Genomic DNA, 13,172 nt, shown 5'->3' with positions numbered 1-13,172 from the left:
TCATAATACCAGTATTTGGCCCACCAGTGTCGGCCCCCCGGTTGGGGGCACATGGCGTGGCTCACAGCCCCGGGGGTGCAACATGGAACACTGAACTAATTATGAAATCAGTGACAATATCCCATTACCGGCAGTGGCCAGCGACCTGTTTGTTCCCTTTTTTTTTTTGTTTTTTGTTTTTACGAAAAGTGAGTGCATGTGTGTGTGTGTGCTGCTGCTGCATTATTCATGCCCTAGAATGAAGAAACACACACGGTGCAGGAACATGCAGTGAGTATGTGCAGTGGGCAGGCGTGTTGAAAGGTTCCATATGCCCGTTGAAGTTGGAGCCGACTGACGCCGGATGAGGAATTAATTATTGGCCGCATATTGATCAGCCGTTGAATTGTTTCTCACCACACCAATGAGACGTTTTCTGCTGCATCCAGGGAAGGGAAGAGAGAGAGAGAGAGGATCGCAAAAAACTGCTGACTCAGTCATTTGCTGCTGGAACCTCTTTTTGGGGAACCATTTAGTCCGTACAAAGGATGCTTTTTCTAGTGCTACGGAAGACCAATGCTGCTAAAATCATCTGCCAGCTGTTGCCGTACCTCAAACTCTCAGTGAAAAGCTCAACAAATCGATGCGATTTTCGGATTTTTCGAAAGCGAGGACTCAACCCAACAAACAGTTTACCAAGGGACGGATGCGTTCTCTAACGTTCGGTATTTTATTATCACATACCCACACACACACACACATCAACCGCATCAAGCTTCACGCAGACTGGGTCTTCCTTCAACTCGCAGCAACTCATTCGTCGGCTTCCGTTTCGGCCTGGTCGAACGCTCGGTATCCACCGTGCTGATAGCCACCGTGTTGCTGATGTCCTCCATGGCCGTGGGCTGGCACACACGGTACGTGTGCCACGTGGGGTGAGCAGGACACGAGCAGATTTGCGCCACACGGCACATGTCCTCCCTTACCGCCATGATACGCTCCACCGTGATGCATCGGTGCAGGGGCGTGATGGTAGACCGGGGCCGGTTTCGGGGCTGGTTTCGGGTGCGGTGCATACCCACCGTACTGGGCCATACAGCCAAGCGTACACACGGACAGCAGTACGGCAACGACGACGACGACTGTGACGGACTGCATCTCGGGGACACGGCGTGGGTTATTGAGTTGTTTTCTCAAGCTGACTAACTACCGGGTGGCCTAACCGGATGCGGAATACTGTTGATGTGGTGTTCGAAAAGTGGCGACACTATTTATAGGCCGATTTGCGCAGCAAATTGCGCCACGAGCAAAACGCCTACGCAGGACGTTTAATCTGCAGCGAAGGCGAGGGAAGTTTAATTGATTGTGATTTTCAACAGGCATTGCTTTTTTTTTTTTGTTTGTTTGCTGTATGTTTTTTGGTACATTCGTCACAACAAGCGCCCGAAGCACCCTACAGCAAGTGTTGGGTGGGAACAGGTTCAACTTCAACGCACGGGCTAGCACCGCGTGCAGGAGATATCAACAACAGGGCAGAAAATTCAAAACATTTCGATTTCCAATGCGGCATGGCACGCATGTTTTTGCAGCTCGTCACCTCATATCATCCATCAAGCATTTATGGGCAGTTCGTCAAAAAAGCGGTACATTGACCACTTTACGAGGCGTGATTATGATTGTGCCATCCGCGTACGTTTCTTCTGCAAACGGTTGCACTTTTAGGCGCGTGCTGCATCAACTTTTGGGCCTGGTTGTCTTCTGTCGCACTGAAACCGGGGGGAGTTTTTTTTTGCTACGTTGGGTGTAAATTGATTCGCCATTCGATATTTATGACCCAGAAATTGCTGGTCATCGCTCCGCGACGTTGCTAATGGGTTTTGTGCACGCTTTTTGTGTTGGAATGCTTGAATGGGTACCGTCGTACGGAAGGTGCAGCATTGGACAGCAAATTATGCCTCGTCTTGGCCAATTGTGATGGCAGGAGGTAGTTATGTAATTTTTGTTATGTGGCCATTCTCGGTATTATTTTGTGTTTGATGTTAATTAAACATTAAACAAATGGAAAAACAATCAATGAAAAGGTTGTTTTAGTTCTTTAATCTTCGTTAAAATAAACAGAATATTATATCCTTTCAGAATAATTAATTTTATTTGTTAAATCGTCTAACCTTGCATTGAGTTATTTGGGTGGATCTTTGATGATGTTGTTAATCATCACAAAATTTACACCAAAATGTTTGAAAATTCCCATTGCATTTGAAAATTCAAAATGTTTGGGAATCTAAAAGTTTTGCAGCATTTAAAAATAATAGTGCGATTGTCCTGGATTTCAGGCAACTTGCACCAGTGCACTTTAGCGGAATAAGAATAATTTTTATACTCAAAAAAGAAACATAAAAACTCAGCAAAACGTGCAGTTGAAATATGTGTTTGAAAATATTCAAACGCTCTAATTCATGTAAAGCAATAAATCAATTTAGTTCAAACAAACAGCAATTTTGCCACATCAACCTCTTTTGCGTTACTGTTCATTGCAAACACGGTCTTTTTGACTTTCCAAATCAATCCACAAGCATCACTTCTCGCAACGTTCAAATCATTTCCCGGCAACCACACACTGATACCGATTCACTCATGCAAAAACCAAATTTCACTTCAATTGTTTCCACCGAATTCCAATTTTCCTCGACGGTAAACAGTTGACAGCCGAGATCAATCGATCGCCCTGGTAATCCTAGACCCATCGCGTTGGATTTACTTTCACTCGTTCGCCCATAGCATCGGCTTCACGTTTGACAAAATCACATGACTTTTTACCACAAACACACACACACAACTTTTCGCGAGTGCAAACAAACATTCCATCAACCGGTGGAAAATCGAAAAATACGACAAGAACAAAAGCGCCAAAAGTGGAGGCTGGCGCCAACATCAAAACACCCGCCGTAAGACGTGAAGCGGTTTGAGATGGAGAATCTTTATCAGTGAAGCGCCATCTTTAAATTAATGCCATAGCAATTGAATAAATGTGTGCTTCGGGAAAATTTCTACACCACAGCACGAGGGAGTTTTCGATACGAAATGCGATCGGAAGGCTGCGTTTGTTGCCTACTTTTTTACACACCCACTTCTTAGATGATATCACGGTGCTTGAAACACGATATCGAGACGCCATGACAATGTCGCTGAGGCCTAAAGCACAGAAAAGATTAGTGAATTGATAGAAAAAAAAAACCCACAAGAAAGTGATGAAAAACACAAGCAGACAGGTTGGATGGATAGAAAAGAGCAAAATAACGTAGAGTGAGTCAGTAAATAGAACTTCATCTCACCAACATCTTATCAGTGGCGTGTTGGAGGAAAATACTGAATCGAAAGCAGAAAAACAACCTCAACGAACGCAGAGAAACTCCTTCTACGATAAGAAAACAAACAAATAGCGCTGTCAGGAAAATCGAACCCTCACCAACGCCACCAAAAGCACACCAGCCCAAAACAATCGTTCTTAAGGGTGAGAAAAAAACACGACGAAGAACAAACAGGAGGAGAAAAACCCAGCCCAGAAAACTTTCTCCCTCGCCAAGTACTTGAAGAGCCGCGATCTGTGATGAACGGAGAGGAAGGAAAGAATACGGACAAAAATGCTTGTAAAAATACAAATCGTAAAGCAGTAAGTTTCGTCCCCGTTTTCTTTTTTGTTCAGATATGGCATCAAATCAAACGCAAGAGCTCATCGATTTGCTTTATGTTTCGTTAGCATTTTGGAAAATTCATTCCCTTCCGAAGGGGTGACCTCTTTCGACAACCGGAAATCCGAATCACGACAAAAGCTTTGAACCCCGGGGGGAGATGGAAAACTTTTCGCTTATATATAATAACTGCACTGCAATAATAGCACTGAATTATGGTAGGTTGGAAACGGCTCGAGAGATAGTGAAAATAAGAAGGATGACCCATTTAATGATTGGATGTATGAGTGTGTGTAGGGGAATGTTATGAATGTTTTTTTTATTTCCTTGGATGGTTTGCTAACAAACAGTGATTGTATGTTGGCAGGGTTTCTTAGTTACATCAGTTAAGTTATTTTTAAATTATCTGACAAGTAAATAATATTATTGGATGGTTAAAGGTACAGTGAAAACTAAAGCAAGTTACACAAGGATACTTAAAGATTGCGTCATATAAGAGCTGCCAAACCAAAGAATTATCATAAACTTTGGAGTGATCACACCTTTTGGAGGAATTTCAATTATTATCCCATTCACCGTTCTCACGTCTGACTGATCATTTAACCGGATGTTATCAGCGAGTTGAGAAAGCTAATAATCTTTTAGGAATCGGAACAAGTTTTTTAACAAGAAGATACGAATGAAAAAACTCAAGATAGTAGCTGTGGAAGAAAGAAAAACATGATTTACTAAATGAAGCGAAAACAAAGGCCAGAAGTTTAAGAAATTTCCGACAGATGTTTTACTAATATCAATATTAAAATCTACAAAATTCATTTAAATTTCAATAGCACACGGTTTACCAAAATACTGGTCAGCTTTATGATTGTTAAAGATGTCAGTCTTCGTAAAATTTTCAATGAAGTTGAAACTTCTAAAAAATTTCAATAAAATGAAAATTTAAATCGCTTCAACAGATACAAATGAAAGAGAAACCGGGAGCAGTATGGAACAATAGAAAAATTATTAAGACCACACAGAATACAAACAGAGACATTAGTAGAAATATATCTCTTGAAAGTGGGAATAAAAAATAATTTTAAAGTAAGACTATCTACACGGCGATAAGATGGTACAAGTTTTTTCAATTTCGTCAAACGAGAGTTTTGGAATAATTGATGTTTTAAACTATGAAAATTCTGCTAGAAACATAAAGAAACATAAAAAATCTCAAACATGTAAGACAGGCGCTATAATTATGGAACATTAGATAAGCCAGTTATTTTATTCCGAAAAACATGCTTCAATCGAGCGGTAAAATAAAAAAATTTGCAAACCCTGCATTTAGGCCCATCCTCCTTAAGTGTTGCCATCGTGTTACTATGTTTTATTGTTTCCCATATCCCGCTGAGGCTGCATTATGTCAAAACAAACCCACTTTACTATCCTCACTCATCCTCCCTCGGTCTCTCTTTCACTTACTCTTGCTAGCTATCTTCTCTGCAAGGGCCCAGATTTTGATTGCCACTTGTGATTTCTTGCTTGCTATTTCTTGTTGTTACTTTCACGAAAACTTCCTTATCAATCCCGAAAGGCGCGAAACAAATCTATCAGCTCTTGGACTCTCGGCAAAACTCATCTCACCCCAAAAACGGTCTTCCGAGTGTGGGCAGGTTTTTAGGCACAGCGTGAGAGGTTAACGGTGGTTGCCATTAGTTTGATAGTATCGCTTAACAATCGTAGATTCACAATTCCTTTTGCCCGGCTCCGGCTAATGAGGGTAGTTTCCGTCTTGTTTTGCCCGCCCACCGGCCACTAAAGTTGGAAGCAAAAACTTCTTCACATAGAAGAAGGTCCACCCACCCCGGCGGTGCCCGTCCGACTTCGGAATGGATCTCATTTGTCAGTACACCCACTTGAGCTGGTCTCAAGCCGCAACATTGCCATCAGTTTCTTCCCGGTTATAAGTTTTGGCTTCCGTCAAGCAGCAACTCGTCAAACCCGTTCCGTTTCTGCTCTTTCGGTAGAAAATGGGGCCGGGAAAGTTTTGCTGCTTTCCTGCTTGCCCACCACAGCGCTTCTAGCATTAGCGCCCAACGCGCTCTGATACGCATCAAATTTCCTTCGAAGTTCCCATGTTCCGGGGGGAAAAATGGTTTGATGATGGTGATTGGAAGGACCTCGCCAATTGAAGCGCCTGAAGCGGAGGCCGAGACGGGTCCATAATCCACAACATATTGGCGGCAGTAAAATGTGAAGTGGGTTGAAATTAATTTCTGCCAACATGTTTTCCGAAGGCTTAGCAAAAGTTCGAAGCGTTCCCCCACGTTGTTCGATTTGCGCGTGCTCACTCCAGTGCCACACGGGGACGCTCCCGGGATCGAGATGAGCCTAATTTATCCTGATGTGTTTTGCTGTATCTTGTTGAACGTTTTTTTTTCCCGTCTTCCCCCCTTATCGAGTTGTCGTTCTTTTCCACCGAGCTTCTTTAGCTCGTTTCGAACTTTGCTCATGCGTACCGTAAGGCATGACGTTTCGATGAAGCGATTTTATAAACCATTTCCCCGGTACGGCCTGAAATTATTTCCCTAAACAACACAGTCGGTGTGTTTGTGTGGCACTCGGTGCGCTCGCTCCCATCAGCACATTGCTTAAGTACGCAAGATTAAGAAGTTTAGTTCCGATCGATTCGGTGTAAGAGTGAGGTTTTTTTTGCCCCACAAATTGAGGGAACCCGATAATTCATCCAGCTGGAAATTTGGACGTGGAAAGTTTCGCATTTCATCGATCGGTAACCTGCAGCAAACGAGCCACGAGTATGGGTAGTAGAGTGGGTGAAAGAGATAAATATCAGTCGAAATTGGCTTCTAATTAATTGAACATAGACTTGGAAGGCGTGCTTAAGAAGGTATGATGATTGAGTTTAAACGATTGCACTAATTTAATTGAAAAAGATCAATGAAAATTCAAATTACTTGAGAAGTTCCCAACAAGTATTTGTCGTTATAATATTGACAGGATTTTATTGGAAAAGAAATTTCAAGATAATCGTTAATTGTTGAAAAATAATTAAAATTGAAGCATGCCGCTGAGCTGCCATTTCGTTATACTTCTCATTCATGCTATTGTTACCACACATGAGTTTTGTATAATATTATCTTATACCAAGTAAATTTTCTTCAAGTTCAAGCTCTTTCTTAATTCATGTAGAACGTCCAGGCCGTAATGCTAATTTCAAGTTCTTAACAAAAATGAATAATTGTAATTAATCAAGAAACCTCTCATAGTATGTGTGAAATTCGATTCAGGAAGCCCCGAACTTTTACCAGACTTTAGGCATCATGAAAATCCCCGGCAACTGCGATATGCGGCATTCTGGATCAGAAGGACTACGAACACTCGCTGATTATGATTGAACAGATATTTGAATCATAATTTAACTTCATGTTCTGTATGCAACAGGGTCACTTAAACATAAGATCGCTGAACCTACGAATAAGTTGTGACTGGCGGTCTTGCGAATGATGAAATACGTAACTACTCAAAGTTCAGGCGGTTTTCAGACTCATGCGTTCTGCCGATGATTAGGTCGAAAGGCACAACATTAGAATTCACAATATGAAACTTCAATAAGGCAATAATCTCGCACAACCATTGAAGACGTCTTCTAAGGGATATCTAGTAGCTAAATCATTCACAATCGATCCCACCTTGGAAAAGATGCATTTAAGCTAAGGGAAAAGGAAATGTCTACCCTCCGTATAGCATAAAAATTGGAAGCATTATAAAAGCTAGGCATAAGATAAGGCCCTAATTACGCATAAAAAACATAGTATTGCAGTTTATTGAATGGTTATTTCAGGGCATGATTTAAGCATTGGTACTGATAATTGCATTGCCATTGATACTGATTTAGAGATACATTGACTTAACTGACTTGTTTAAAAAAGAGGAGTTTCGAAGGAAGCTTCAACAGTTTTTGTACTGTATATTTTATTGCATATCTAAATTTATCAGAAGTTTATGAAATATTCCACAGCAACAGGCCAAAAAGCCATGTCCGAAAATTTCAAAATGTGATCATAGCTGAATTTGTTTGGGTAACTAAGTTGGAGGACATAAGAGCTCACAAACAGTTTCTTTGGATACGAATTGTGTTGTAGATTTTTTCAAAAATATTTCTACATTAAAGTTGCAATTAGACTCAAATAAATTAACATCTATTGCATTTTAAGTACAAACACCAAACATTTTTGGTTTACAAAACTTAATTGATTTTGGTGTAAAATCATATTCTACAATTTTCCAACTAATTTATCACGATTCCTTTCTTTTCGGAACCTTTTTCCCGTTCGGGCTATAAAAAAAAAACCTCCCCAAAAGCTTCTCCCAACCCCGTCAACACGAGCGACATAACAGCATGCATAAACGTTCAATCGATTCACTGTGGCCGACGTAAAAAGCATACGCGTGGAAAACCTCTCCGTGTACTCCCCATTCAGCCACCAGAGCGTCCAAAGCACAGCATCGATCAACTCGAGCTGCTCGAGATGAAATCATTCGAGACGATCGAAAACCCATCGAAATTTGATTGAATTTTTATTGGTGTTAGTTTTATGACACATTCCCGCCCCACCACGAACCCTGGGCAACGGGAAGGGGACCAGCATCTTCACGCTCGTTTCACCATGTCAGTGCCGGTGTCCTTCATCGCTTGGCCGTGCTCATGTTGTGTATCGCTTGATTTGGTTTATGCCTTTTTCATCGCTTTCACTCTCTATCACTTGCCTCTAACGCGAAACGGGGAAGAACGGAGAGAAAAAATGGCAGCCAAAGGATCAATCCTGGCCCAACTGTGAACTATCGTGCACCCTATTTGGCTCCTTGTCGACTGGATCTGCACACATTGGGGTGGGGTGGGGTGGGGGAAGGGGTGGTAGTTCCTCCACTCATCGCGCTCGTTTCGTCGAGGGCCTGTTGAAAATTGAATCTGACAGCAAAACGAGCGTTGTAAGCGATCGGTAAAGAGCAATTTAATAGCGCTGTGGAAAAGCAGTAAAATTGTCCCTTTTCTGTACCACGATTTTGTTTGTTTCCTTTCGTTTTTGTTAGGCAGACATGCGATTTTTATGGTTGAAAATTTGCCACTTTTTTTTACGTCACTGATGAAGCGTTTTATCGAAAAACGAAAGCATGCACAGTCTTCCTATTAGGGAAAACTTGTGAAAGGTTCAAGCAAGACAGCATGATATGCAAACTAGTTTCCATTTTTGATTAGTCTAAAGGCGACACGATCTCTCCAACTCAAAGCACGAAGAAAGAAAAATCCGCACAAAATAAAAAAGGCGCATACACCAGAAAACCAGAACGCTCCAAAAGCTTCTGCAGCACTTCATCTTATGGGGTGATAAAAAGATCGCACACAATAGTCAGGACGTCCAGCCAGTATAGTTTCCGCATAGACATCCATTTTTTTCCCGCCACGTGAATAAAAATAAGGTCCCTGGGTCATTCGTTCTTCCCTGTGTCGAAAGTTAGGGACAAAAGAATTCCAAAATTTGGGTTAAACTTCGCACTCAGCAGCAGGGTAAAAATGTGCAAGAACAGAAACGAAACGAAACGAACCACCGGCACATAAACCACACTTCGTTGGGTGGCTTCGTTTGCGGGAACTCATAAACTTTATGGCCCGTTCTTCACAACCTTCAATCCGACCCACTTTTTTGGGAGATGTATCAAATTTGGGATTTTCTTCAAAGAAAAAAAAAAAAGGAAAAGAACTGCCTGCCCGCCCTTTTTCCCGGCGAAAGCTGTGAAATATGTAAATACAATTCATAAAAATATGGATCTTGGCACAAAGATGTGTACGTGAGTGTGGGTCTGTTTGTGTGATGTGCGCATGCATAAATATCGGCTCATTTGGGACGTGGACGAGTTCCCTTTTTTCCCTTCAGTATCGACACACGACGTATGGGGGACGTGACTGTGGGTTTGCGCAAGGAAAGGAATGGAAAGTTACCGGATCGGAAGATAATTTGGTTTCCTTACTTTCTTTTCTCCTGCTCCGTCACTCCTAAGCACTGTATCGATGGTAAGAACTGCACACTCTTGTCTTTTTTTTTGCTAGATATTCGATTCTGTGATTTTCTTCGGGGGTTTTTTTTTTGGCAGCAGGGGTGGTAATCCGCTGCCGGCAGCAGCATCATCATAAACCGCCATCATAAACAGGCAACCGTTGGCCAACCCATCGTTGGCAGAACTCGATGCTGAATAAACATGATTTGCGAGGATCATCAACCATACCCCGAGGATGTTTGACTTGCGTTTCTTCCGACAAACCAAAAACAGAGTGGAGAATCAGTTTCTTTTCTCTACATCCGGTTCCTGCAATACACCCTCCCGCAGGCGTCCAGAGATCGAGGTGATGAATTTGAGACTGAGGCAAAAGAATCCAGTCTAAGCTGCACTTAGGACGTGATTTTGAGCAAGAAACAGAAAACAGAGCGCTGTTGCAACATCTGCTTTCTGGAGAGCTGCCGAGAAGGTTGATCATGTCACCTGGGGGTGAATAATTCATCATCGCGACAGATTGCAGTACGGTTTCGGTATGCGTTTGTGTCGGTATAAGCTGATCAAACACGGCTTTATGCTGTTTTGCTGCAGTGTGTGATGCGTATTGATTGCAGACTGCGGTTGCTTGGCAAACGCACAAAGCCGAAAAAAGGACTGGTGGCGTGGATTTGGTGAGAGTATCGTTTCAAATGGTAATTGGTTTTGATAACCATGTAGAAAGCTTCTTATAGGCGAGTATTTCGAAGCGTACCGAGGAAAGAGTTGTGCCATATGTAGATGTATCGTAACGGAGCTTGAGAATGTTTTTATCGTTGGGTAATGCGAAACTTGGTCAATGTTTTGGGAGTGGTGGTAAACTTCACTTAAAATAAAGGGATGTTGAACAGCTTAACCTTTGTTTTAATGTCCAAACTTACAACTTTAGTTCTATAACCACCTCCCCGGGAAGGTCATACGACTTGTATGGGATTTTACATTACTACTTGGTAAATTGGCCATTTCTCAAATTTAATCCAATTGTCGATCGTCATTTTTCGCATAGCTGACAGTTACCTTGGTGTTTTACCCAACATGACGCACCACGGATTTCTTCTATAGTTGAATCCACATTTTCTCGCAATGTTGAAGCTAAAGATTGTCCCAACATACTTTCTAACATACTTTCACTAACTGTTCGCATAGATCTTTTAAAATAGGCGTGTGTAGTTTATGGATCTCTATAGAGTTGGATTATTTTATTTAAAAATTTCATAGGCGGCAAATGCAGTTACATCCAAAATGTTAAAGAAAAACGCTAGTGGCCATCGATTCGTCTTGCTTTTGCAACTGTATTCGAAAAGACATTTGTCCGTATTATCCACTCCTACTTTTGAACGATTGTAGTTGATTAACATTAGTGGATTATGTTTAGGGTCTTGAGTTTCTGTATCATAGTGGAATGTTGGCAACAGTACTGCAGCCCTCTTCTTCTCGGGAACATATGAACAAATGGCAACTTCTTCTTCCCTTAATCAAAGGGTGATCGACAAGCTCTATCCCACAGCAGCGAAAGCGGCTTCACTACTCTCGAGACTGAACCCGCCAAACACCCCGAACCCGACGCCAACGCTGTCAAACTCAATGTGTCAAAGCTGGACTGGAGTGGAGAACACTGCACTTTGAACAACGCCTGCCTCCCTTTTACGGCAGTGTTGGAATCGCCCTCGAGTGCTATTTCCCAGTCATCGGATCACCCGTGGCACTACAAAAAATACACTTAAGACATAGACAACACATTTAACAGAAAAGGAATAGGGTAATACGAATAAGGATTGGAAGGATACTTGGGATGTGGAATCATAGGACAAGACCGTTGTCTCTGGCGAATCGGTGAATGATCCTCATGTAGGGGAGGTCACTGGTAGCCAACACTTGTCTAATTTCAGTACCCGATTGTCTGCCGGCATCCTCGACTGCGCTCAACAAGGAGGGTCTTGCGGTTTCAAATTCCACGCAGGACCACAGAAGGTGATCCACATCGTGGAATCCGTCACCGCCGCCACACACTTTTGTCTGAGCCAGAGTTATACACTGTAGATGAGCATTCAACGCAAAATGATTCGACATCAGTCGAGACATCATTCGTATGAACGCCCGGTCTACAGAGTACCCATCGCCCGAGTTCATCCGCCTCCCGCATGCTCTGCCAGCGAGACAGGAAAAGTTGCTGTGGAAAACGAAGGAACTCCTGGGCCGAGATAGGTCGGTCGTAAAAAGCGCCTTCTTGGACGCCTGTTTTGGCCAGTGAGTCAGCCTTCTCATTGCCGGGAATCCCACAATGAGAAGGGACCCAAATTAGCGAGATCTTATACGCCTTATCGAACATTAAGCCAAACAGTTCAATGATTTTTATGGTGAGGAAATCCTGACTCTTAACAGCCTTAGGAGATCTCAGAGCTTCAATAGCACTTAGGTTATCAGTGAAGATGAAGTACTGGTCCGAAGGTCTCGCTGCTATCATCAATAGTGCGTAAAATATTATGACTAGCTCTGCACTCATGGCAGTCTCTTTTTGAAAAAAAAAAGCTTCGGTGGACTCGCTAAAAACAACGAAGCCAGTGTCCTCCTTTCTGAATTTTTATATTGGTAAGAAAATAGTACGCAGCTTCACAAAAAAAATTTCAAATCATTTCAATAGCTTACATCGGAGCTATACGCAATTTAACACATAGAACTGCAAATCCCCATACAAAACGTATGACCTACCCGGGTAGATGGTAATAGAAGTAAGGTGTACAAATCGAAAATTGAATTAAAAGTAAATTAAAAAAAATGCAAAAATCTGGCTTTAAGCTGGTATGATAGAACACATGTTTTTCTATGCCATTCCTAAAGTTTTATGCCGATAGCTCCATTATGTCAAATGTTATTAAAAATGAAAAGTACAAAACATACCCGAGTAGGTGGTCATTGAAATGAAGGTTAATGAGATACTTTGTGATGATGAAGTGATGCAGTATATTTTTTTTTTTGTTGAACGTGTATGACTTTTGACTATTCACTACGGGTGATCGTTTCAGATAGGTTATGAACTCCGATCCTGCCATGTGAAGACTTACTCTAAGCCGCGCCTAGCTAATTAATCGATTAAAAACAAAATATTCTCCTTTAAAAAAAAACTGGTTCTAGCAAACTTTCGCAGCTTAAGAAATTTTTCGAGTCTATGGCAATCAATTGCTGCAGCGTCTATCCAAAGGCAGATTTAATATGGTCCAAAAACTAAGCGCGATGCGATGTTGATTGAGTTCAAACGCAATATGATCGAAGACACATTAAATCAAAAATGAAATAGCCACACAAGTACAGCTTCCGTTATGACATGAACAGTGAGGTTCGGTTCGGCACTGTCTTCTTGCTCAGAAATTACATCTTCATTAATGTTAATGTAATGATGTTCTGATATCTAGATTCAGT

General features: G+C 41.9%; 1 protein-coding gene across 1 annotated transcript; it reads right to left on the bottom strand.

The window, feature by feature from the left end:
• Positions 1-765: 765 nt before the first annotated feature.
• LOC126560560 (vitelline membrane protein 15a-1-like) lies at positions 766-1,362 on the bottom strand. The gene is given in 3 exon segments (XM_050216518.1): positions 766-1,182; positions 1,184-1,218; positions 1,221-1,362. Coding segments are annotated over 3 exon segments (567 nt in total). The 3' UTR covers positions 766-792.
• Between the last annotated feature and the right edge of the window lie 11,810 nt (positions 1,363-13,172).

Source organism: Anopheles maculipalpis, chromosome 3RL, assembly GCF_943734695.1.
Source record: "Anopheles maculipalpis chromosome 3RL, idAnoMacuDA_375_x, whole genome shotgun sequence".
Classification (NCBI taxonomy): Eukaryota; Metazoa; Arthropoda; class Insecta; order Diptera; family Culicidae; genus Anopheles; species Anopheles maculipalpis.
Note: the sequence above shows the minus strand (reverse complement) of the source record. Positions and strands in the feature narration are given on the sequence as shown.